General features: G+C 49.7%; 13 protein-coding genes across 13 annotated transcripts; 9 read left to right on the forward strand and 4 right to left on the reverse strand.

The window, feature by feature from the left end:
* Positions 1-708: 708 nt before the first annotated feature.
* N7516_008636 (putative cell wall protein) lies at positions 709-1,416 on the forward strand (the record flags this gene model as incomplete). Its single annotated transcript, XM_057221355.1, has 1 exon — positions 709-1,416. One exon carries the CDS (start codon positions 709-711, stop codon positions 1,414-1,416), a length of 708 nt encoding a protein of 235 aa, XP_057071627.1.
* A 1,038-nt stretch (positions 1,417-2,454) lies between these two features.
* On the reverse strand, positions 2,455-3,620 carry N7516_008637 (ATG3/ATG10 family protein; the record flags this gene model as incomplete). Its single annotated transcript, XM_057221356.1, has 2 exons — positions 2,455-2,995; positions 3,070-3,620. 2 exons carry the CDS (start codon positions 3,618-3,620, stop codon positions 2,455-2,457), a joined length of 1,092 nt encoding a protein of 363 aa, XP_057071628.1.
* Positions 3,621-4,775: 1,155 nt separating this feature from the next.
* On the forward strand, positions 4,776-7,067 carry N7516_008638 (uncharacterized protein; the record flags this gene model as incomplete). The annotated part of the gene is made up of 4 exons (XM_057221357.1): positions 4,776-5,815; positions 5,852-6,126; positions 6,175-6,371; positions 6,822-7,067. 4 exons carry the CDS (start codon positions 4,776-4,778, stop codon positions 7,065-7,067), a joined length of 1,758 nt encoding a protein of 585 aa, XP_057071629.1.
* A 9-nt stretch (positions 7,068-7,076) lies between these two features.
* On the forward strand, positions 7,077-9,552 carry N7516_008639 (uncharacterized protein; the record flags this gene model as incomplete). Its single annotated transcript, XM_057221358.1, is given in 8 exon segments — positions 7,077-7,529; positions 7,566-7,703; positions 7,831-7,869; positions 7,896-8,279; positions 8,345-8,422; positions 8,459-8,985; positions 8,996-9,043; positions 9,195-9,552. 8 exon segments carry the CDS (start codon positions 7,077-7,079, stop codon positions 9,550-9,552), a joined length of 2,025 nt encoding a protein of 674 aa, XP_057071630.1.
* A 9-nt stretch (positions 9,553-9,561) lies between these two features.
* Positions 9,562-10,810, forward strand: N7516_008640 (uncharacterized protein; the record flags this gene model as incomplete). Its single annotated transcript, XM_057221359.1, is given in 3 exon segments — positions 9,562-9,588; positions 9,607-10,614; positions 10,688-10,810. The coding sequence occupies 3 exon segments, from the start codon at positions 9,562-9,564 to the stop codon at positions 10,808-10,810; spliced, it is 1,158 nt and encodes a 385-aa protein (XP_057071631.1).
* Positions 10,811-11,252: 442 nt separating this feature from the next.
* On the reverse strand, positions 11,253-12,207 carry N7516_008641 (putative cyclin; the record flags this gene model as incomplete). The annotated part of the gene is made up of 2 exons (XM_057221360.1): positions 11,253-11,897; positions 11,959-12,207. 2 exons carry the CDS (start codon positions 12,205-12,207, stop codon positions 11,253-11,255), a joined length of 894 nt encoding a protein of 297 aa, XP_057071632.1.
* Positions 12,208-12,743: 536 nt separating this feature from the next.
* Positions 12,744-14,105, forward strand: N7516_008642 (uncharacterized protein; the record flags this gene model as incomplete). The annotated part of the gene is made up of 1 exon (XM_057221361.1): positions 12,744-14,105. One exon carries the CDS (start codon positions 12,744-12,746, stop codon positions 14,103-14,105), a length of 1,362 nt encoding a protein of 453 aa, XP_057071633.1.
* A 573-nt stretch (positions 14,106-14,678) lies between these two features.
* On the forward strand, positions 14,679-16,396 carry N7516_008643 (translocon subunit SEC61; the record flags this gene model as incomplete). Its single annotated transcript, XM_057221362.1, has 5 exons — positions 14,679-14,688; positions 14,778-14,878; positions 14,946-15,113; positions 15,182-16,257; positions 16,315-16,396. 5 exons carry the CDS (start codon positions 14,679-14,681, stop codon positions 16,394-16,396), a joined length of 1,437 nt encoding a protein of 478 aa, XP_057071634.1.
* A 536-nt stretch (positions 16,397-16,932) lies between these two features.
* N7516_008644 (bifunctional ornithine acetyltransferase/N-acetylglutamate synthase) lies at positions 16,933-18,408 on the reverse strand (the record flags this gene model as incomplete). Its single annotated transcript, XM_057221363.1, has 2 exons — positions 16,933-17,860; positions 17,954-18,408. The coding sequence occupies 2 exons, from the start codon at positions 18,406-18,408 to the stop codon at positions 16,933-16,935; spliced, it is 1,383 nt and encodes a 460-aa protein (XP_057071635.1).
* Positions 18,409-18,875: 467 nt separating this feature from the next.
* N7516_008645 (uncharacterized protein) lies at positions 18,876-19,236 on the forward strand (the record flags this gene model as incomplete). The annotated part of the gene is made up of 2 exons (XM_057221364.1): positions 18,876-19,063; positions 19,116-19,236. The coding sequence occupies 2 exons, from the start codon at positions 18,876-18,878 to the stop codon at positions 19,234-19,236; spliced, it is 309 nt and encodes a 102-aa protein (XP_057071636.1).
* Positions 19,237-19,299: 63 nt separating this feature from the next.
* N7516_008646 (Ankyrin repeat protein) lies at positions 19,300-19,599 on the forward strand (the record flags this gene model as incomplete). The annotated part of the gene is made up of 1 exon (XM_057221365.1): positions 19,300-19,599. The coding sequence occupies one exon, from the start codon at positions 19,300-19,302 to the stop codon at positions 19,597-19,599; it is 300 nt and encodes a 99-aa protein (XP_057071637.1).
* Positions 19,600-20,175: 576 nt separating this feature from the next.
* On the forward strand, positions 20,176-21,864 carry N7516_008647 (origin recognition complex subunit 2; the record flags this gene model as incomplete). The annotated part of the gene is made up of 1 exon (XM_057221366.1): positions 20,176-21,864. One exon carries the CDS (start codon positions 20,176-20,178, stop codon positions 21,862-21,864), a length of 1,689 nt encoding a protein of 562 aa, XP_057071638.1.
* A 187-nt stretch (positions 21,865-22,051) lies between these two features.
* N7516_008648 (uncharacterized protein) lies at positions 22,052-22,692 on the reverse strand (the record flags this gene model as incomplete). The annotated part of the gene is made up of 2 exons (XM_057221367.1): positions 22,052-22,204; positions 22,336-22,692. 2 exons carry the CDS (start codon positions 22,690-22,692, stop codon positions 22,052-22,054), a joined length of 510 nt encoding a protein of 169 aa, XP_057071639.1.
* Positions 22,693-23,173: the final 481 nt, after the last annotated feature.

The raw sequence follows: 23,173 nt of genomic DNA on the forward strand, positions 1-23,173 counted from the left end.
TAATTGTCTACTATCCCTTGCATACAACTTTGCTTCCCCATTCGGCCACACGTGTTTTCCTATCCCCCCAAAGCACTCCATCTGCAATAGAGTGCTTCCCATACAATGAACATCTTGCTAATCCTGTCTTAGCTGAGCTACGACAGCTCAGAATACTTGGGGAAGACTCGTGCATAAACTTTACACTACTCGGCAGGGTAGATCTAGTCTCTCTACAGAGCTACAGCTTGTTACTATCGAACCATGCTGCTTGTATGTCCTAATTTCCACGAATGACTTAGTTCCAGACCCCTTAAGACCTGATGTCTCTCATGATTTCTTTCCCGGCAGTGACCGTTGACTTTGTGCCTTGCAGATCACTGCCCCTGTGGCTTTTTTTTTAGATGAGTGCCACCAAGGACTAGTTCGTGCCTTGCAGAAATCTCACGATCTGGTCCTATCTCGTCCTGGATAGAGCCCTTGGCTCCCTCCATGATACTGTTCAAGTGTATACTTTGCATGGGTGCCAAAAAGTACATAAGGATCATTGTTCACGCCTCACATTCTGATTCTCCATCAATCATCAATCTCTAAACAGTCATTCACTCTTCTCTTTCCAACTCTCCTTCAATCACTTTATAAATTCAATCTTCGGATTCATTTAATCATTTAATCACCAACCTTTCATCTCTCTTCCAAATAAACCGCAAAAACCACACTATCGCAACTATGGTCTCCACTACTATCAACTTCTCCGGCCTCATGTGCCTCGTCCTTGCTCTTGGCCCCGCCACCGTCCTCTCTGCTCCCCAGCTGCCCGCTCTCCCATTCCCTGAGACCACCAACCAGGGCCCAGGAAACAGCGAGACCTCCGCCGGCAGCGGCGTTAAAGTCGGCATCCCCGGCGGTCCCTATGTGAACGTTGGCGCCGGATTCCTCGACTCCCACCGCGGCCCCTGCAGCCCAGGCTCAGGCGATGACCACAGCGCTGGCGCAGGTGTCGACGTTGGTATCCCCGGTGGCCCTAACGTCAAAGCCGGCAATGGCGAGCACCACCACCAGGACGGCTACCCTTGCCCTGAGCCTCCTGCCGTTGTCGTCGTTCCTACTACCACTGTCTCCCCTCCCACCGAAATTACCACTCCCCCCGTTGAGACTGCCCACCCTCCTACCTGGACTGGCGTCCCCGCCATCCTCCCTCCCACCTTCACCACCCCCATCTCCGGCCCTCTCACCACTGTCCCAGCCGCCTGGTCATCCGTGGTCCCCGCCCAGTCATCCACCCCATTGATCCACCCCGCCGTGCCCACTGCATCGGCCTCGCCTTCCGCTGTTCCTTCCGTTCCCGTCGTGCCCACCTTCAACGCCGCCTCATCTCTCGTCCCAGCCTCCATCCTCGCACTGGCTCTTCCCGTTATCGTGACTTTCTTCCAGTAAAGCTCCCCCCGGCTTCACCTTACATTTACCGGACACGAATGAAAAATGGCGAAAACGACCCAGCTAGATCATCCACCTGTCAGCGACGTGCTTGGTCTATCTAATGATTGATCGGACCTGTGTTATCTCTTTGTATCTCCTATATTCTTCCTTGTTTACTTTTTTCTTTTCCTTTACAATTTGTCATCGTCGGCTGGTGTACTCACCCCCAGATTACCTGTACCTTCTGTGCTCATTCGTGAGAGCCGATCTTTATTACTTACTCCTTCTTGGCTTTTGGCCAACTACTATTGCGCATGCTTATCCATTATCTTCACGTTGGACGATATCCGCGTGTGCTTTGCACTGTTCGGAGTTCTTATGCGTTTTGCTCTTACTTACTTCTGGCTTTTGATATTATTATTCTCAATTCGAATATACTACTTTGAGATATAACACCGATTCTTCAAGTAAAGTACTAGTAGATATAGTAATGTGCAGATGTGTTCCCGATCCATTCTCTAGGAAAGAACCCAGCAGCCTCCCAGTCGATGATGCCAACAGACCTAGTTAGCTGGTCACCCTCCACAATAATATTACCGGGGGAAATAACTGATCTCAAGAAAGAGTCAGTGTGAGTTTGGAATGGAGCTAACTCTTGCAGCCGAGAAAATCATACATGGTACACATGACTCTTTTGGTCACTGAGTACCCTGTTGGGAGTATTACCAACGCATTTGCATACCCAAAGAGATGATCCTTACATTCATCAATCGGGGGCAAAACTAGCGAGTAGCTCGAGTTTCAATTCCCCGGTCTTACTTCGGAAATGTTAGGGGCTATGTATTGATCTCGCGATGCGATATTATATATATCTACACTGGAATCTTCACGGATCGTAGTAAATTTGGCATGGGAAACTTCCCAAAGCCACTGAAGATAATACAAAGCAAAAGCAACCCATGGAAGGGGGAAGGGGGAAGGGAGATTATCCGTACTCCCAGAAGCAGATTAACGCCAAACTCATGTCATGTCATGCCTGGATCGAATCCAAAGAAATTATACTCCCATCGTAAAGTCGTGCTCAATGCCCGGCGTCACACTGGCAATGAACTTGAGGAACACAACCAGGTACTGGTCTACTCGGATGGCGACCTGTTCTTCCTCATCATGTTGCAGCATCTCCCATTCGTCTCCGCCAGGTTGTGCGTGGTGGGAATCCCCGAGGGACAGATTCTTTGTCTCATCCACCAAGCCCTCCAGCCCGCCGCCTGCCCGGAGAACGCGGTTCGCTTCCTCGCGTGACTGTGTCTGCTTCAGCTTGTCACGACGGAGCTTGAGTGCGGCATCGGCACGATCCAAAAGTGTCTTCATCACAGAGGCGTGGCGACACGGGTGTACGCTGGCCATCTTGACACTGCCCTCAAACCATGGGAAGTCCTCTAGCGTCACGGTCTTGTCTTTGTAGTCACCGACAATATCCTCCATCATTAGATGTGGCGGAAGTGGTTCGGACGCCGACAAATAGCCGGACAGGTAGAGCCGAGGTGTGCGGTAGAAGTTCGAGTACGTAATGTAAAGGGTATAAGTGCGGAGAGATCTGGAGTGATAGCGAGTCACAGGTTAGAAAAAGAGATACAAAGGCGAAGCTGGAGACAGAGAAATGACACTCACTGTGCTCCTGACTGATCATCTGTCTCTCTGATGATGGCTTCCTCATCATCGTCTTCATCCTCCATATCCGGGATATCATCATCATCCTCCTGCTCGCCCAGATTCCCGGACTCATCCACGGTTCGCACGTCGCGAATCCGAGCTTCTTGCTTATCATGGTCTGCCCCAGCGTCGCGGCCACCGCCAGTCCGCAACCATCCATCCTCTCCACTGTCGGCTGTTGGGCCTTCGCCGCCATCACCGCCTGAGAGGAAGTCCCTCACAATCTCATCCTCCAACCCTGCATCTCCGGCAAAGTTGTCGTTCAGTCTCCGATGGCATGGCACTCCTCGTGTAACTAGGAACTGCTTGCCCTCTGGGAGGTAGGATACCCGTTTTGCCGGACTCGATGCGTCGGCCCATGACCATGTGGGGAACTTGTAGACTAGATAATCTCCGGCGAGAACAAACTCCTCTGGAGTGATTTGACCAGTGTTGCGGAAGGTGGAAGTGCGTGATACCGGGGCCAGGCGGTCCCGCCAGGTTGACAGTGTAGAGTGTAGTATATTCATAGTGCTTCACAGGTAAGAGTGAAGAAAGAGATACAAGAGAAACGGCGGGGGGAGGGTAAATGATAAGCGGTGGAGCACATGATCCGCCCCGCGTGAGCGTCATTTTGAACTGATATGGTTGCACGTGATTGGTACCTATGTGATTACATAATAACATTATTTTATTCAAAGGTCACCTGGGCAACTAGTTAGTTAGTTATACTATATCGACGTGCTACACCAAAGGATGTGAGTCCTCATTATTTCCATTTATAACCCAATTTCTTTAAACCTCTGAAATAATAGCCTTCTATTTGGATACCTATATAGTTTTAGGCTGAAGAGCTACCTAGGATGTGCAGATGTGTAGTGTTCCCTAGCGACTAGTTAACTAGTGGCTTCTTCCTTACTCGTACTATATTTCCGTACTATATGTCCATATATAGGGCTTTCATAGTATATAGCATCTTTACTTTTTAACTCTCAGTATTTTAACCTATATTTTATGCTAAAATATATGAAGTTGAGGCTGGGAATGAGTGTGATTCCTAGTCTTCACCATTTTGAACAAGATAATCTGAGTAGCCTAAGGCATATGAATATCGGTGTTTGCTCTTTGCAAATGCATCTTGTTTGCTAGTGACCCCATGACCTATAATTACATTGCCAGCCTTACTTTTCTAAAAGATTAGCCGTCCTCCTTTCCCCTACTTGCTCAACCTTTCCTACTTCACCATAACCAACGATTGGATATCTGTTTAGAAAACCTCACGTTTCTTGAAAAAAGTATTTCTCTGTCCACCTACAGCAATCCTAGATGGTTGTACAGATAATAGACATACCCTAACCGAGGATTCATTTTACCCTTTCACGATCATGGCTGGCCGCGGAAATCGGCGACTCCGAGGCCAAGGCCATAGAAGCAATCCAGGCCGGCTGAATAACTTCGAAGCCTGTACTCAAAGTGACAAGATCTGCAGGCAATTTCAGCGTGGCAGTTGTACCTATGGCTCGACTTGCAAGTTCTCTCACGACCTGACAAGAGCTAGCGGATCTAAACCCGATCCCACAACTGATGATGCGAGCACCCGGAAACGATACTTTGACTGGAAGAAAATCCTAAGAAGAAACTTTATCGGTGCGAGGTCTCGGAGGGGACATGAATAGATTCTTCGGATGTGGGAAGGGGCTATTGATATCCTTGATAGCGAGAATACAGGGGACCAACAGCTTCTTGTCAGAGACCTCGTGGATGACGATCTTGATGGAAATGGGTTCATCCTGGCAACTATTGACACATCTGGCCGATATTCGACTCACAGTATTCCCGCTTACGTTGAGCCGTTTCTCAAAGTCATCACCCATCCTTCCATCTTGGATTGCCTCTCTGTTGATTCATTTGTTGGCACGATGTACGCAACCTTCGGCGGCCCGAATGGAGATCGGGCAATCGGATTCTTGGAGAGCGTTTGTCGCTGCATAGTAAACAGTGATAAACAGAATGACAATGATCAAACCCTCGTCACTCCAGATATGGTGAAATTGCTGTTGAATGCTCTGTATCAGCTTCTGTACAGGGTCCGACGGGCACGCTTCCACGATGATCTTCCTTCACTTCTCGGCTCACTCCACGAATTAGTCCAAAAGATAGCCAAAGTATGCCCCAATGCCGACGTTGAGGCGCTTGACAACAGAACAGAAATTATGCGAAATGTGGTCGCAAGCGCACACCGTAGTCTTGTTCAACCCAGAGTCCCGGAAGAGAACGGCCAGGACGCTGAGACCGGGCTAGCTCAGTCGAAATTTCCAATGGACATCGAAATTCCTGGCGGCAGACATGACAACGATCTTGCAGAAATCTCGCAGATTCAGATTCTTCCGACACAAGGAGAAATTGTCAGTGACAGCTCAGAGTATCTACCATCCACCAACTTTTCCCAGCCGCACTTCATCGCGGATCCTATGCTAAGATATATTGACTCCACATTCCGGCTTCTGCGCCATGACATCTTGGGTTCTGTCAAAGACGTGCTGCGAGACCTACTGCAACAAGATGGCCCCAATCCCTACCTATCGAACAAGGATAGTAGGGCGCATATCTACATAGCATCGCATATTCAGCATATTTTCGTCAATCGAAGAAATGAGCTTGAAGCGACAGTATCCTTTTCTACCCCGCCACAACTGCGCAAAAAGCCTCTTACAGAGCAGTGCAGGTAGTGGAATAATTCCAACCGACTAGAAGAAGGGAGCTTAGTGTGCTTCTTGACTTCTGAAAGCACCCGCAAAAGGCTGCTTTTTCTCGAAGTAACATCCAAGTGTTCCTCCCAGGACCAAACAGACAAAGCTAAAAGCACACTTGTCTCCAATCGGTACCCGCCTAGTATTACAGTGAAGCTCGCGACATGCTTGCTACAAGAACTGAATCTCCTCGGCCAAATTTACAGCGCGAAAATTCCAGGTACTCTCGTTGACTTCCATAGCCTCATTCCTACAACATTTGCCCCAATCCTAAGAAATCTACAGCGTGTTTAGCGTGAAGGGGAGTTGGCATTCCAGAAATAGATTTTGCCAGGCCGGAACGGGGAGGACAAGAGGATCAATATACCTCCACCGGCGTACGCCCGAAAACTAGGATTTGTCTTTTCCTTTATTTCGATCACAAAACACCGAGCTCAAGATACTAAGCTGGATCCCAATTCCCCGGAGTCTCTTAACATCAAAGAGCTAGGAGCTTTGACTGGTCTCGACCTTGGCCAGTGCCATAGACTTGTTGCTGCTCTCACACGGGAATATGCCATGATCTAAGGCCCGCCGGGTACGGGGAAGTCTCACGTTGGAGTCAAGCTTGTTCAGGTCCTCCTCGCCATCAAGGCAAGAGCAAATCTAGGGCCAATTATCGTTATGTAAGTACTGTTCTACCAATCTTCGACAAGAATAGTCGGCTGCTCATGCGGCCTTTGTGCTTGACGACGTATTAATAATCCCCGGGGTCGATCTACTTGACCAGAAAGGATATCAGACACGTCATATGTTAGACACTCCGATGCCATTTTGGATGTCTTTTTGGGTGCCCCTTTTGGGAGTCTCTTTCGATATCTCTTTGGATGATGTATAGTCAGGGATGATCGGAATCATATGGCTAACTTAACTGATAGGTGTTACACCAATCATGCCTTGGATTAATTCCTGAAACATCTTCTCGATGTCGGTATCCAAAAGATCATACGAATTGGCGGCCGTAGTCAGGCCACTGAGCTTGAAGGCAAGAACCTTCGCGTTATTAGCAAAAACATCAGTAAGATAAGAGTAGAGTCGCAAACCCTCGGCCAAGCCTACAGCGAGCTCGAGGAAACCATGAAAATAGCCGGGTTTTCCACAAAACCTCTATATCAGTCTCGAAATAGCGCAACGTGGAAAGGCATACAGCACTTTTTGCGTCTTAAGTGGCCTATAATATACGCGTAGCTAGATCTGATGGATATGAAGGGCTACCAAATGGTCACCGAAGATCCCCTATTGAACTGGCTGGGAGTCAAATCGATGAATTGCTCGAAATATAAAGATATAGACGAGGCTGATCATAAGCGCTTAGAGAACCTGATACGCACTGCCGAGCGGAATATCCATTATCTCTCTAAGTCAGAGCGCCGGATTCTTGCAACAAGCTGGTTTAAGCAATGGTGTGAAAACGAAAGTGCCTCGCTGTTTAAGGTAGTTAAGAGCGCTGAGGGTTTACGTGGAAACATACACGCCGTCCACGAAGAGATAGACCGACGAGCCCTAGTTCAAGCCCACGTTGTAGGTATCACGACAACGTCCCTTACGCGAAATATCGAGACATTACGCCGTATAGGCGCAAAAGTTATTATATGTGAAGAGGTAGCCGAGGTGATAGAGGCGTATATCATCTCATCCCTCATACCGGGCGTAGAGCACTTTATTTAGATCGGCGATCACCGATAGCTCCGGCTCCAAATTCAAAATTACTCGCTTAGCCTTAAGTCATCATCTAGAAAAGCCTGGCAGTTGGATCGGAGCCAATTTGAGAGGCGTGCGGTCGGCGAGCCAGGCCTTAATCCTATACCTGTTGCACAACTCAATGTACAGCGAAGAATAAGACCCGAGATTTCGCAACTCATTAGAAGAGCCTACCCAAAGCTATAAGATTATAAAAGCGTTATAAATCTACCCAACGTCGTCGGAATGCGAGAGAACCTCTTCTAGCTAGACCATCGACGTGATAAAGACACGAGAGAAGACGACATTTGTGTGAAATCATATAGCAATCAGTAGGAGGTTGACATAGCGACCGCTCTTATACGCCATCTTATCAGACAGGGAGAGTATAAGAGCAATAATATTGCTCTCTTGACCCCCTATACTAGTCAATTGCAGAAGCTCAGGGCATCGCTCAGCAAAGATTTCGAAATCTATCTTAGCGAGCGGGATTTGGAGACCTTAGCAGCCGAGGGGCTCGGAGTGGATATAGACAACCCTCATCAAGCAGGAATTCCAAAAGTTATCGAAAGAAAAACGCTCCTTCAGACGCTCCGCCTTACCACCGTCGATAACTTCCAAGGCGAAGAGGCAAAGGTAATCGTCGTCTCCCTAGTTCGGAGCAACTTAAACGACAAGTTAGCTTTCTACGCACTAAGAACCGCATCAATGTGCTCCTTAGTCGAGCACAGCACGGGATATACCTAATCGGGAATTCCCATACCTACCTCAATATCCCAATATAGGCCGATGTTCACGCTCAGCTTATCCTCACGAACGCGGTCGGCACCGAACTAGCCCTATACTGCCCCCGCCACCCAGAAGTACCTATCCTCTGCTCAGAGCCTCAATAATTTAAGAGAAAGAGCCCTAAAGGCGGATATAATCTCCCATACACCCGTCGTCTCGAGCCATATAGCTACCAGTGCCAGGCAAAATACCACTCATCGTTCATACATCATGGTTTTGCATGCTGCAAGCCTTATCCTCGAATTCGGCAGACCTATGACCATGCATGTCCTAAGCTCTGTGGTACGGAGTGCGGTCTTTGCATGGTCAAAATCCCCGACGTGATGCTTCCTTACGGCCATATGAAAAAGACGCTGATATGTCACCAGATACGCGATCTAGAGTCTATCAAGTGTGACTTCAAAGTTGACAAGATTGTTTCCGAGTGTGGCCATGTTCTCCGACTCGCCTGCTTCATTGATGTTACGTCTGGGAATTTCTGTTGCACTAAGCCATGCACCGATATTCTCAGATATGGTCACAATTGTGGAGGTCTCTGTGGGATGTGCTCCGAGAAAGGCGAAGATGGCGTGGTGTCGTTTAATCATACAAGATACACAAAGAAATGTGACCGTCCACATGGTGTCTGCAGTCATAGGTGCTTGAAGGTATGCCATGATGGTGAAAGTTGTGGGAATTATGAAGCGAAATGCGAGGTGAGTTAGTCTTATTGGATATACATGCTTTTTCCCACCTTTGTATACATCTGAGAAGATTCTGGGGAGGCTCTGAAGAGACTCTGAAAGACAGCAAAAAAAAGAACATGACAAGGCCGATTACCATTTGCATTATGCTAACACCAAAAAGGTTCGATGCTCCCACTCAGCCTGTGCCTCCACCTGCGGAAAGGCATGTGCACCATGTATCGAAAAATGCACTTGGGTTTGTCCCCATAAAGGCTCCTGCTCAATGCCTTGCGCAGCACCGTGTGACCGACTTCCGTGTGATGAGCGATGCACCAGAATTCTCGACTGTGGTCATCAGTGTCCAAGCATTTGCGGAGAAGACTGTCCAAGTGGTCTGTGTCAAGAATGCGGTGACAAGCCAGATGCTCGTGTCGATTTCATTGAATGGAAATCTTATTCTGAAATTAACCTGGACGAGAGCCCAATTGTCGTCCTCGGATGCGGTCACTTCTTTACGAGTGAGTCGGTCGACGGTCTAGTCGGCCTAGATGAAGTGTACACAAGGGATGGGTCTGGTAAGTTCGACGGCCTAGGATGTGTCTGCTTCTTTTGCCAGCACCATACCATCATGTCCCGATTGTAAACAGCCCATTCGTCAGTTCGTAACAAAACGATACAATCGTGTTATCAATCGAGCTGTTATGGACGAAACATGCAAGCGCTTCTTAATCAAAGGACGCAGCGATCTTGAAGCCCTTGATTCTCATTTGAATGCCCTCACAGATGCAATTGTTGCCAAAGACACGACGGCAACACTGCCCGGCCTTGCCAAAGCACAGATAAAGAACAGATATACGGCATTTGTGCGCCTTTCAAAAGAAGCTACATCCCTCAGTAAGATGATGGATATAGAGCATCAACCGACGAAGCGACTCAAAGATGCTATTGCTTTGCGCCAAAGGTCATCAGATGACGAAGCCATCTCTATCTCCGATCAACTTGAAACACTGAGAATATCCACACCCACACCTGACAATCAGATAACCCTTGGCGCACGATTGATCTCTATCAAGGCCGGAGAATTTGTTCTTCACGATAAGTTTAGACTGTTGAATTCAAACACGAAGGTCGAGGAGCCAATCCTCGATGTTCGGCTTAATCGGCTCACAATACTGTTCCTGGAGGACTGTCAGGACTTGATCATCCAAGCGAAGGGTGGGAGCCTCTCCCGTATCGTCATTACGGCAACCCTTATGTTTGCTAAGGTCTCCGAATTGTTCGGATGGTACCATCAAACTCATCCACCGGCCACAAATGGTAAAACAGATCAAAAAGGACAGAGCACGGCGTTAGAATCGCGTGATAACCGCAGGAATACGGCACGTGGGTTCCTTGCCGATGCTTTGCACCTCTGTGATGAATTAGGCAATTGTGAAGCGCTTCGCGAGAAAGTCGAGGAAATGAATCGTCTATATGAAGATCCTCGATACGAAGAGGTCACGCCAGAGGAACTTGCATCCATCAAGATTGCCATGGTTGACGGGCGAGGAGGCATGGCGACTAACTCTGGGCATTGGTACAATTGTATCAACGGACATCCTGTGAGTATCATTTGCGGAATATTCGAGGTCTTCTTAGCGAGATACAAAGCTAACATTTTGTGTCTTTCTTCAGTTTGCCATTGGCGAATGTGGTATGCCGATGGAGCTAGCGAGATGCCCTGAATGTGGAGCGCATATTGGAGGACACAATCACCAGGCTGTTGAGGGTGTCTCTCGAGCGGAGCATATGGAGTAGGACGGAAAAATCTATGTCGTTCAGTTATGATCAGCAATTTAACTAGCTATAATGTCAGTCTTTGGAATAGCATTCGTACATCTACTTTGACTCTTACGGCCACAGGAGGAAATATGGTATGTCACATATAGGTTCAGCCGGACAGGCCGCGGAATTCCCTGGAGATTGTCCAATGCCGCGGAAACAGCTAATCGTCTGATCGCATATTCGGCCACATCCGCAGAGACGAGGCCGTCCTCTGTTGGGTGTTGCTATTCCTTCTAGGTGGAGCAGGGTCTTGCAAGCCATCTGGCGGTTAAGCCTTCCGTTGATCGGCAGCATTCCTGCCACCACGCAGTAGATGATTTAGTAGATAGCTTTCCAGCTTCTACCAGAACATCCTCCTTAGTAAACCTTTGGGCTTGGAATTGGATGTTCTCGGTAAAGACCAAAGCACATTCATTCATTCACCTTCCTCCATCATTCGCCTCCGCTCAATTTCGGCATCCACTTCATCTACTACCATTGGGATAGCTCTGCTCTTCCACCGACTGACCTCCGCCCGCATAAAGCCTTCTGTACTCTTCATGCCTACGACCAAAAAGCCCAGCTCTTCACGATCGACATCAAATACTTCCCACCACTCGCCATCCACAAGCTTGACCTCCTCCTCGCGTGAAGCGAGGTAGATGGCAGCCACAGCCAGGGCATTTGGTTGGTGAGCAACATAAAGAAGCTGCGGTGAGAGCAGCGCCGCATTGAGGTGCTGAATGACCCGTTGAGCCACAGCGGGCTTTGCCACACCCAAAGTTTGAAGATAGGTCAAAGCGATGGTGTGTGGGAGGGCGACATGTGTATCAAAGCCGAGAGTACGGAGGATAACCATTTCGGTGCGGAGAAGGACTATCCGGGCAGACTGGTAGCCTCCCTCGGAAAGGATGTACGTTTCGGGAGATGGAGGGGTTTCAGGAGCCCCGCTCTGCCTCACAAACCACAAGGGTGATGCATCTTGCGACAGGAGGAATGTGTAGACATTGAGAACAGAACGTGGAGAGGTTGGTCGGAAGGAGAGCTTAGCGGTCAAGTACAAGGCTGCGGCGGATACATCCTGCTCCGGTTAGTGGATCAGATCAGAATAAAATATTTAGAATTCCTGGAGCTGGACTTACCTTGACTGAGTAGATCCGCAAGCTACCCCCGTCAGCGCCAAGCCAAAAACGCGTGAAGATCACGACTGCCTGGGCGATTGTATCTTGCGATAGGTGTAGGAGAACCCCGGCAGTTTGAGTGAGCTGGACGCCCGCACAACGAATGGAGGTTTCAAGGTCAGATGGGACATTGTCGATGGATGATGAAGATTTGGATAGTTGGTCAGGCGTTGCCAGGACATTGGATAAATGCTTCAGGCTGGAAGTCATGACGCTGGGAGTTTGCAGAAAACGTGCGATGACGCAGATCCTCGTGCAGCTGAAACCATGCACAGCGGGAGCGGCAAAATAGACGATGACGGTATCAAACTCGAAAGAAGTCTAGTGGGAGGCAATGCCAATTTGCTATAATTACGGAGTAATCAGATTGGAAAAGGAAGATGTGGTGGATCATGGAGGTGGAGAGAAAGAGAGCTCCAGGCCGTTCAGCCACCGCTATTTCCTCCTCCCCAGCCTCTTGTTTTCCTGTCGCCAATTCTTGTCGTCTCTTTTGGTTTCAAATTCTAAAAAAAAAAATCAAGTCTTAACAGTTTGAAACACGATCACTTCATTGAAACTACCTATACCCTTTTTTGTTTGATCATTGAATAGATCCTAGGGCGTCTCTGTTTTGTTCTTGATCGGCCTTCATACCCCCCCCTACTGCAAATCATACCCCCAGGTTGCACACCAACGCCACATTGGGCGTGAATCGACGTGGCATTTCCATTCTGTCTGCTTGTGCCTTCGAAATAACCCCTCAGAACATGTCTCCCGATCTCTCCCATGCACCTGTCACCCTGCATTCCGATGGCACTCACCCTCACGGGACCGTTGCCTTGACGCCCCCAAGATCGTCGGTCCAGCCAACCTCGCGAAATCGCTCTAACAATCCGCCCTCACATCGGCGGGCAAACACTGAATATATTGCAAGGCCCCCACTCTTTGAGCAAGGCACCAACGACACGATATCAGGCCCGAAGAATACAACTTGGACGGAAACCTTCCCGAAGAAGAAGCTTGAAGCAAGAGCCAGGGTCTTGTCAGATTGGTTCCAGGGGAAATCAGATCCGGTCGAGTTGGGACTGAAAATGGGCCCCAACGGTTCTTCAGATGTGACCGGATTAAACTCCCGCCCAACTCCAACATCCATGTCACATACAAGGCAGAACTCGACCCCGACGAATCGGTTTTCATTCTTCGGTTTGCGTCGACAACCAAGCAGACCCAACTTCCCGGAACCAGCAGATGATGAGTTTTTGAACCTGGACATCACTGCCGCTCTCTCAGTACCTGAAACCCATGATACCAACGATGAGGCACTGGATGCCCTACGAGATCATGCCGACAAAGTGCTACGACGCATGCAGGAGGCCTATAAGCAGCGCACCTTCGCCATGCATCAAGCATTAGCAGACAAGAACGAAAAGCAGGAGGAGCTCGAAGAGACTCGCGCTAGAGTCGATCATCTCAAGATGCAGCTGGATGGCATGGCCGCCAAGGTGCTTGATCAGGAGAAAGCCATGCAGGCCATGGCCGAGGAATTAGAGCAAGAGAGACAACTGCGAAGGACGGAGGAATCCCGCAGTCGCAGTGATACAATGCGTATCGTACATCCAGATGACGACGTGCCTTCCATGGCGCTCCAAACTCCTCGGCGTGGAGGCAAGCGTGCTAGCCACAGCACCTTCACCAGTGACTCGGGCTTCGAGTCCGGTGACGAGAGCGTTGCGGATAGCGTCTTCTCGCATCGTGAAGGTGTCGAGTCTCCCACCTCTATGCTGACAGCGCCGTCTCCCAATATGTCGCAGATCGCCCTGTCTACGCCAACGGGCCCGATGCCAACACCTACAATCCAGAAGAACCTGGTGGCGGTCACGAATGCACCACCGCCTGCCCGCTCATCAGCATATGATCGGGTGTTGAAGGGTCTTGCTTCAACGCGTTTAGGTAGCTCTTTCTCTGGTGGCAACGGCAACGGGTCTAATTGCAACAACTGCTACGGCGTGCCCGCTTCTGAGGCATGGAGTGTTATGGGTGTTCTGCAAGACGAGAACCGGGGCCTGAAGACACGATTGGGGGAGCTCGAGGTGGTCATTGATGATTGTCTGGGTCTTGTTGGACCTTGACGCTAGATATATATATATATTTTTTTTGTGGCAATATTATACTCTTTATAGAATGCTGGCATATATTCACATGACCGAAGCAATTGGAATATTTATTTTAGGCATGGATGCCAATATTATTCCCGATAATTACCCCATATGTTGTAGACCTCGAGCTGTCCCGATCGCGTAGTTAGTACCGTGGCCTCTGGAGTGTGGGGATAGCTTGGAGCCCTATTCTTGGGGGTGCAATAACACATCGGACTTGAAAGAATAGCAGGAAAAAGAAAGTACTGGAGTATTGAATTGAAGCTCAGATTAGTGTAGTTATCTCCAAATATCCTATTACTTTTTTTGGTTGAGTCACGAAGTTGGTTGTTGCGGCGAAGACCAAGTGGCCTTAATTAGCGTGGAAGCGAAAAGTGGCCAGCGAACCTCTTTTGTCTTCTTCTTCCCTCCTCCCCCATCTTCTCAACAACTTCACCCTTCTCCTTTTGTTTTATTTTCTCTTAATATTTCATTTCCATTCCTTTAGCTGGTTTTCGACTCCAGCTTTATTTTCTTCTTTAACGGATTGGGAGGAAGATAGCCACAATGAGCGGCCGTGAGTCTCCGAATCGCCTGGCACGCGGTCGCGACAATCCGTCTCGAATCCGCCTCAATGGATCGTCAAATGCTAATAGAGGAATATAGTACGCTTCCTTGACTTGATCAAGCCCTTTACGCCCCTCCTCCCGGAGGTGGCAGCTCCTGAGACTAAGGTGCCCTTCAACCAGAAGTTGATGTGGACTGGTGTATGTCGCCCTGAATCCACCCTTTCCGCGCACGCTCGATTTGGATCCTAATGGAATTACATTACAGTTGACTTTGATGATCTTCCTGGTCATGAGTCAGATGCCTCTTTACGGCATTGTCTCCTCCGACACTTCGGACCCCCTGTACTGGCTCCGTATGATGCTGGCCAGTAACCGGGGTACTCTGATGGAGCTGGGTATCACCCCTATTATCTCCTCCGGAATGGTCTTCCAGGTATGCGATTCCAAAGCACTCCCCTATCATGGTTGGAGGCCATTTTACTAACATTTTTCGTTCTCCAGCTCCTTGCCGGTACCCACCTCATCGATGTCAACCTCGACTTGAAGACAGACCGCGAGCTCTACCAGACTGCCCAGAAGCTCTTCGCTATCATTCTCTCCTTCGGCCAGGCCTGTGTTTACGTCCTGACTGGTCTCTATGGCCAGCCCAGTGACCTCGGTGCCGGTATCTGTGTTCTCCTGATTGTCCAGCTGGTTGTGGCTGGTCTTGTTGTTATTCTGCTTGACGAGCTCCTCCAGAAGGGCTACGGTCTCGGCAGCGGTATCTCCCTGTTCATTGCCACCAACATTTGCGAGTCGATTGTCTGGAAGGCGTTCTCCCCCACGACCATCAACACCGGCCGTGGCCCCGAGTTCGAGGGTGCTATTATCGCTCTGTTCCACCTTCTCCTGACCTGGCCCGATAAGCAGCGCGCCCTGTACGAGGCGTTCTACCGCCAGAACCTTCCCAACGTCATGAACCTCTTGGCTACTCTTCTTGTCTTCGCCGCTGTCATCTACCTGCAGGGATTCCGTGTTGAGATCCCCGTCAAGTCTTCCCGCCAGCGTGGTATGCGCGGCTCTTACCCCGTCCGCCTCTTCTACACCTCCAACATGCCCATCATGCTCCAGTCTGCTCTTTGCTCCAACATCTTCCTTATCAGTCAGATGCTGTACTCGCGCTTCTCTGAGAACATCCTGGTCCAGCTTCTCGGAGTTTGGGAGCCCCGTGAGGGATCTGCTCAGCTTTACGCCGCCTCCGGTATTGCTTACTACATGTCCCCTCCTCTCAACTTCAAGGAGGCTCTCCTCGACCCCATCCACACTGCTGTCTACATCACTTTCATGCTTGTTGCCTGCGCCCTCTTCTCCAAGACCTGGATTGAGGTTTCCGGCTCCGCCCCCCGTGACGTTGCCAAGCAGCTCAAGGATCAAGGCCTCGTCATGTCTGGTCACCGTGAGCAGAGCATGTACAAGGAGCTGAAGCGCGTTATCCCCACCGCCGCTGCTTTCGGTGGTGCCTGCATTGGTGGTCTGTCCGTCGCCTCCGACCTTATGGGTGCCCTCGGCAGCGGTACTGGTATTCTTCTTGCCGTCACGTAAGTTACTCCGTTGATAATACAATTTCGTTCATGTCAGCTAACAGCTCAATCCAGCATCATCTACGGCTACTTCGAAATTGCCGCCCGTGAGGGTGACATTGGCGCTGGCCTCAAGGGCCTCGTCCCCGGCAGCTAAACGAGACTGTCCGTATTTTCACGAGCAGCATGACATAGGATCACACCGGTCCTTTGCAACCTCTCTGTTTACTTTCTGTCTCTTTTTTTTCTGTCCGCTCTATGTTATACTTTTTGGGTGAATGGATCGGCGCCGTCTGTTTGGTTAAATTGGAACTATACCGATTGATACTCAGTCGTGCAGGTTGATCAACCTGCCGATGAACGTCCTGAGGCCCCCTCTCGGGGAGTCTCTGCACGTCGACACAACCTTGTCAGCGTCCTATGTCCATGTGTAAAGACATATGGGTCTAATGTCACTTGATAGACGGTGCTCAGCGATGAAAAGTGCCCTGTTTAGTAGGGGCTTGTAACCATATGTGTCTAGAAAAACGAAAACCATATATTCAACTTGCCATGATCCTCAACCTTGTTCATATTATCAGTTAGTTCAACGGCTCTTCGTAACTATAGACATCACCACTCTCAACCACCTTCAATCCCAAAATAATTCCCTCAATTCATCGATTTCCACTAACAATGCTAAAATAATATCTTTTAAGTCCGGTAATCACCGTTGATAGTCACATACTCATGACTGAAATCACAGAACCAGTAAACAGCATCCTCACCACCACACCCAGCAGCGCCCTGCTCACCACCACCAAGGTCAACCTCGATCTCAAGATCCTCATTCTGCAAAATAGCACTAGCCCGCTTCTCATCAACAGTCTCAGGTTCACCATTAACCAACAACTTCAAAACCTCACTGCCATCGACCGGACGGAAGCTAACAGAAGTGCGCTCGGGGACAACAGTACCCTCCGCAACACCCTGCGTATAACCCACGGCACAAAGAATTCGGCCCCAGTTGGCATCCTTCCCATAGAGAGCCGTCTTAACCAACGGCGAGCGTGCAATCGTCGAAGCAATCTGTCGCCCAGACTCATAATCCGGTGAGTTACGCACGCGCACAGTAACAAACTTAGTAGCGCCCTCTCCGTCCCGCACAACTAGCTGCGACAGCTCCTGCGCGAAATCAGTCACAACGCCCTGGAGCGCGGTGTAGTCGGCGCTGGCAGACGCGGCCGGTGCGCGCACAGTCTCGCCGCCTGCGGCACCGTTCGCCAGCACTGCGACGGTGTCGTTTGTGCTCGTGTCACCGTCAATGGAGATCGAGTTGAAGGATCGCGACACGGCGTGTTTCAAGATAGATTGCAGTGCTGCTGGCTCGACGGCGGCATCGGTGCAGAGGACACCGAGCAGAGTCGCCATGTTCGGGTGGATCATGCCGGCGCCTTTGGTCATGCCTGCGAGGCTGTAGGTGCGATCTGCGGAGGAGGGGAGGGTGAAGGTGCGCGAGAGGAGCTTGGGGAAGGTGTCTGTTGTGCAGATTGCGCGGGCTGTGGTGAGCCATGCTTCATGCGTGGAGGCGAGGGTTGAGTGCGCTGCGGGGATGCGGTCCAGGATCTTGGAGATCGGGAGGCTGGTGGGGTGGTTTCTTAGTTAGTTATGGTGATTTCTTGGGGGGGGGGTGGGCTATGCAATTGATGGGATAGTAGTCCACGGGTGAACTTACCGCTGTCCAATGACGCCGGTGCTCATCACTAGCGAGCTGTCGTTCTCGACACCGCTGCACTCATCTACCTTTCTTCCCATCTCCACTGCGTCCTCTAGACCACCCTTACCGGTGACGGCATTGGCGCAGCCTGAATTGATCACGACGGCGCGGATACCATTGCCTTTGCGGCTTTGTAGTGTCTTCCTGCTGACTTGCACTGGCGCAGCTTGGAACTTGTTGGTTGTGAACACTGCCGCGGCCGAGCATGGCGTTTCGGAGGCGATCAGTGCCAGATCCGGGAAGCGGGTGTTGGAGGCCTTGACGCCTACATGGGTGCCGGATACCTGGAATCCCTGGGGGTAGGTGCCAGTCGTGGGGATGTAGCGCTGTTTGGAGGCCGGAATGGCCATGTCCAACGGTGCGGAGTAGCATCGGACTTGGCCCTTGAGCATTCGGGCGAGGGAGGTGGCCATAGTGGCAGATTGGGTAGTTGGAACCATATGTGAGTCTTGTCTATATATTTTAGACTTGCTACACACTAGCTGGTTTTTATAAGGGCAATGTTCTTGTGAGTCAAATCCCGTAGAGTCCAGGGAAAAAGTAGCCGATCTCGGGAGCTCCCTGTAATTGACATACATAGTTACGTTACATATGTATAAAATGCCCTGCTCACCTCATTTTCTTCTCTTTACATCCATCATCAGTTAGCTGCATCAATCCAGTTTGACTTATTAAATTTCAACAGTCCTGGAAGTCCATATTCTGTCAGGAAACTCGTCTACCCTCTCACAGTTACCAAGCGTTCCAATACGGTCGCCCATTGAGATTATCAACAATTTACGCTTGGTGTATGATCAGAAACAGATCGAAACCTTTCGGAATATGTTGGACTCGCTTGTCTCAAGACGACAAATTCCACATACTTGATTTGGATATATTCATGGTAGATGCGGTTAGACATGATGATGCCCAATTCGCCGAGGCGCTTCTTTCCCATGGACTACCCTTGCACCCTGATTACGCTTTGGGAGCAGCGAAGTGGAAGGCAAAGAATGTCCTCGAAGCGCTTTTGAAGAACGGCTGGAATATCAACAAGCCAATAAGCGACGCACAGCCCCCGGTACTTGGGTAAGAATCTCTTCCCTACAAAAGCTGAACCGCGTAACTGAGTCATTTCTAGTTTCGTGGCCCAGGACCAAGACATGGTGTCATGGCTACTCAGGCATGGGGCTGATCCGAATCAAAAATGTCAGATTGACTTGACACCACTTTCTTATGCTGTTCACTACGCACCTGTCTGATTTATTAAACTCTTTCTTGGCAATGGAGGCGACACACAACAAGGCCAGCTTCTATTCCACGCAATGGATATGGAATCTGAAGTGATTGAGGTCTTAACACTTCTTCTTAAGGAAGGTGCTCCATTGAATGCGACAATGTATCAGAATCATGCCTTCTCCTGGTCTCTTTACGCTTTTATGGGACTTGGTACCATTTTACACAAGGCGACAGAGCTTGGAAAGGTTGACGTTGTACGATTCCTGATTCATGAAGGGGTAGACCTGAGCATCAAAGATGCAAATGGTGACACGGCTTTGGATTGCGCCGAGAGACTAAGTAAAATTGAAGTTGTACAATTGCTCGAGGACTCAATCGATCATTAATCTTGGAGGATGGTTTAGAGCTGATCTGGATTCTGAGTAAACTTTTCTTGTTCTGAAGATACTAAATTCGAATTCGAATTCGCTATCAAATGATTGTAAAGTGTGAATACACAAAGAAGGGAGATTGCCATCAAAGTGGTAGAAATCTGGAATTTGGTCTGCAATTTGCACATGACTTACGCGACTTTTTCAGCCCAGCGCTCTGAAGTAGAAATCAAGTTAGTAAATTCCATATAACTAATAAATAGAATACAAACTGAGGTAAAATCGCGCGAATTGTTGTTGAATTTCAAGGTCGCGTAGTTGATAAGTCGCCGTCATACCTGGAGACGCGGAGTCGGAGAAACCCATCCGCTCCAATTTAATTCCTTCAAGCACTTCGAGCCCCAATTAAGCCCCCAATTAAGCCCTACATTCCAGTGTCAGACCTGCAGCTCCCTACAAATACAAAGATCTCGAATTTATTGACCTTGGAAGCCCCTTGCGTCCGACCCTGTGCACATTCTCCGGATCTGATGGTACTGTTGCTTCCTTTCCCCTTCGCGTCTACGTGACTGTAAATCTGACTAGAACGTCATGAAGCGTAAGCTCTCAGACGCCGGCGATCAGCCGCCTGTATCAACCCCAAAGAGAAGACGAACAGCCCTAGAACAATCCAATGGCGCCTTGAACGGCCACGCGCCCAACGGCGCACTCCCGAACGGCGATGCTTCCTACGAGCTTCCTCCATCAGGACGGGGTCAATCAACACCTAAGAAGGCGAACGGTGTCTCCGCCACTCCATTACAGCAGTCTGGGCTGAAAACGCCTACCCAAAAATCCAAGGCTCGGGGCTTGTTCGCGACACCTACCAAGCCCAAGTCCGCAACCGCAGCGACCCCATCTCGAGTTAAGAATGCAGACCGGTCTGCGCGAAAGAAAAGCGCACGAGTACTATTCGAGCAGGACGACGATGCAGCTTGGGATGGATCGGAACGGCTAGCGGAAGAAATATTACATGGTGATGAGCCGGATACGGAGAAAGCGGGTCAGCCTCTGGCGGAGAGCATAGAACCTGAAGACGCAGAAGAGGCCCCTGAAAAGGGAGTGAAACAACCAAAGCGTCGCGCAGGACGACCGAAAGGTGCGAGAAATAAGCGCTCCCCGACACCGGAAGGCGAGCTCCCTGCACACGAACGATACTTCTTCCAGAACCGCGCCGGTCCTGTCAAGACATCAAACGCAACCCTCAACAAGGTACCCTTGTTAACGCATGAGGAATATTTCGAGAAACTTGGGCAATATGAGGATCCGTGCAAGGAAGAGAAGGAATACCTGCAGTCCTTGCACCACCGATCTTTCCCGCAGTGGGCATTCGAGTTCGATGAAGGGTTCAACATCTGCCTATTTGGCTACGGCTCCAAGCGCAAGCTAATGGATGAATTCGCGGAGTGGATTTACAACCACCGCTTGTCAGTCACTACGACTCCAATCATTGTAATGGTCAATGGTTACACGCCAGGCATCTCCATCCGATCAATATTCGCCACGATCGTCACCGCCGTAATGGGTGACGATGCGCCATCCAAGCTTGGTGCACAGCCAACCGAGGTCCTCGAGCTACTACAATCTGCGCTCAATTCGCGCGAAGAGCCCGTTACGGTTTTAATCAATTCTATTGATGCCCCGCCTCTCCGCCGCGCAGCCAACCAAGCGCTCCTCGCTCGCCTGGCTGCAACACCGCGCATCCGTCTTCTGGTCACAGCGGATACCCCCAACTTCCCGGTCATGTGGGATATCAGTCTGCGTGATCAACTCAATTTCGTCTTTCATGATTGCACAACCTTCCTACCGTTCTCGGCGGAGGCGGACGTGGTCGAGGAGGTCAACACTCTCCTTGGACGCAAGGGTCGCCGTGTTGGCGGGAAAGATGGCGTGGGCTTTGTGCTCAAGAGTCTTCCTGAGAATGCACGCAATCTGTACCGTCTTCTACTGACAGAACTCATCACTCTACTGGACGACGGCCACCAGTCAGACGGCGAAGGTGAGGCAGATGGCGGCGGCAAAGCTGACGATGAAACTGGCATCGAGTTCCGTCTGCTTTACCAGAAGGCCACGGAAGAGTTCGTCGCTTCTTCGGAGATGATGTTCCGCACTCTGCTGAAGGAGTTCCACGACCACCAGATGATTACTTCGCGCATGGATGCAAGCGGTATGGAGATATTAGGTGTGCCACTATCCCGGGATGAAATGGAAGGCGTGCTGGAGGATCTGGTGCTGGGGTAGCGTAGATTCCTCCCTGTGTTTGGTATGGAATAGAACAAGACTCATGATACCCTGTACGAATGAACATTTTACCAATTCTAATCCGGGCGTCCAACAGCCCAACAGTGTCCTTGTGAAATCCAACATGGCATTGTTCGATAGTATGTACAAGTAGCGTTAGATATCCGTCTAACCGAACAAGCGAAGTCTAGAAATTCGCAAATGCCGCCATCACCATCATAGCACCGAAACTCATCTTGAACGGCCGCTTCTCACTCATAGCGCGGCGCAAGTCAACGCGCTTAACATATTTCTGAATCCGATTGATTGGAAGAATATTGTACCCTTTAGATGCAGCGAACTATGGATCAGAAGAAGTATCAGCGTACCGTCACAAGTATATTCATCTGCAACCCATAACCTCCGACAGCGAAACCATCAACAAAGCCAATGGAAAGAAAGGCCAAGTCTACGGCAAAATCTTGTACATACCTCAACAAGAACAACCCCCATGCCCAAAATAACGACCAAAGCCTTCGAAAATGCTCTCAACCCAACACCAGCAACAAGCCCCAGCACACTCCCCAAACTAACCTGGCGCATAGTCTCCGCGTTCAACAACCCAGTCCGCCGTGGACGTGCCTGCTTCTGCCCCGCAGATTCAGCGGGGTTAACCGCCCAATCTGAATCCTTGTTGAAGGTTTGCTGGGGCACTGCGTACTGGCATTGCATTGGGGCGGCGCGGAAGAGTGACAAGGGGTGCATGGTTGCGGCAGAGAGACCGATGCCGACGCCTAGACCCAGACGGAGGAGGGTGGCGGGCTGGTGGGTGAATAATCTGAAAGACATTATGTCTGTTTTGCTTGTCTCTCTCGCAATTGAGGGAGTTGGAGAGTCGGATTTGGTGGAGATGAGCTCCCTCGGCTGATAAGAATGCCAGGTGACGTCATATATCGCTGAGATCGTCCATACCTTAGTAGTTCTAAAGGATTGAGGCTGGTTCTGAAGTTGGTTTTTCTTATACCAGAGTCTATATTAACTGGTTAGAGTTCATAAGTATATTAGTATAGTATGTGTGTTGGGAATACTGGGGGGTGTAGAGGCATCTGTGGAAGTGTATAATGCTAGATTAATAGAGACATGTAGCGATGTACAAAGTTAGTAGCTAAGTAGTTATGGACCCTCCATTATAACATGTACGATATATGTCTGAAGCTCATATGCAGGTGCTGAGTCTGCTGACATAGGTGCTGACACAGGTGCTTATAGCTTCCAAGGTTAACATATAGCCACCGTGCTATATTGAAGAAAGCAACTCACTTACCAGAAT

This window comes from Penicillium verrucosum (genome assembly GCF_028828655.1).
Source record: "Penicillium verrucosum strain IBT 35672 chromosome Unknown utg000003l_segment0_segment0, whole genome shotgun sequence".
Classification (NCBI taxonomy): domain Eukaryota; kingdom Fungi; phylum Ascomycota; class Eurotiomycetes; order Eurotiales; family Aspergillaceae; genus Penicillium; species Penicillium verrucosum.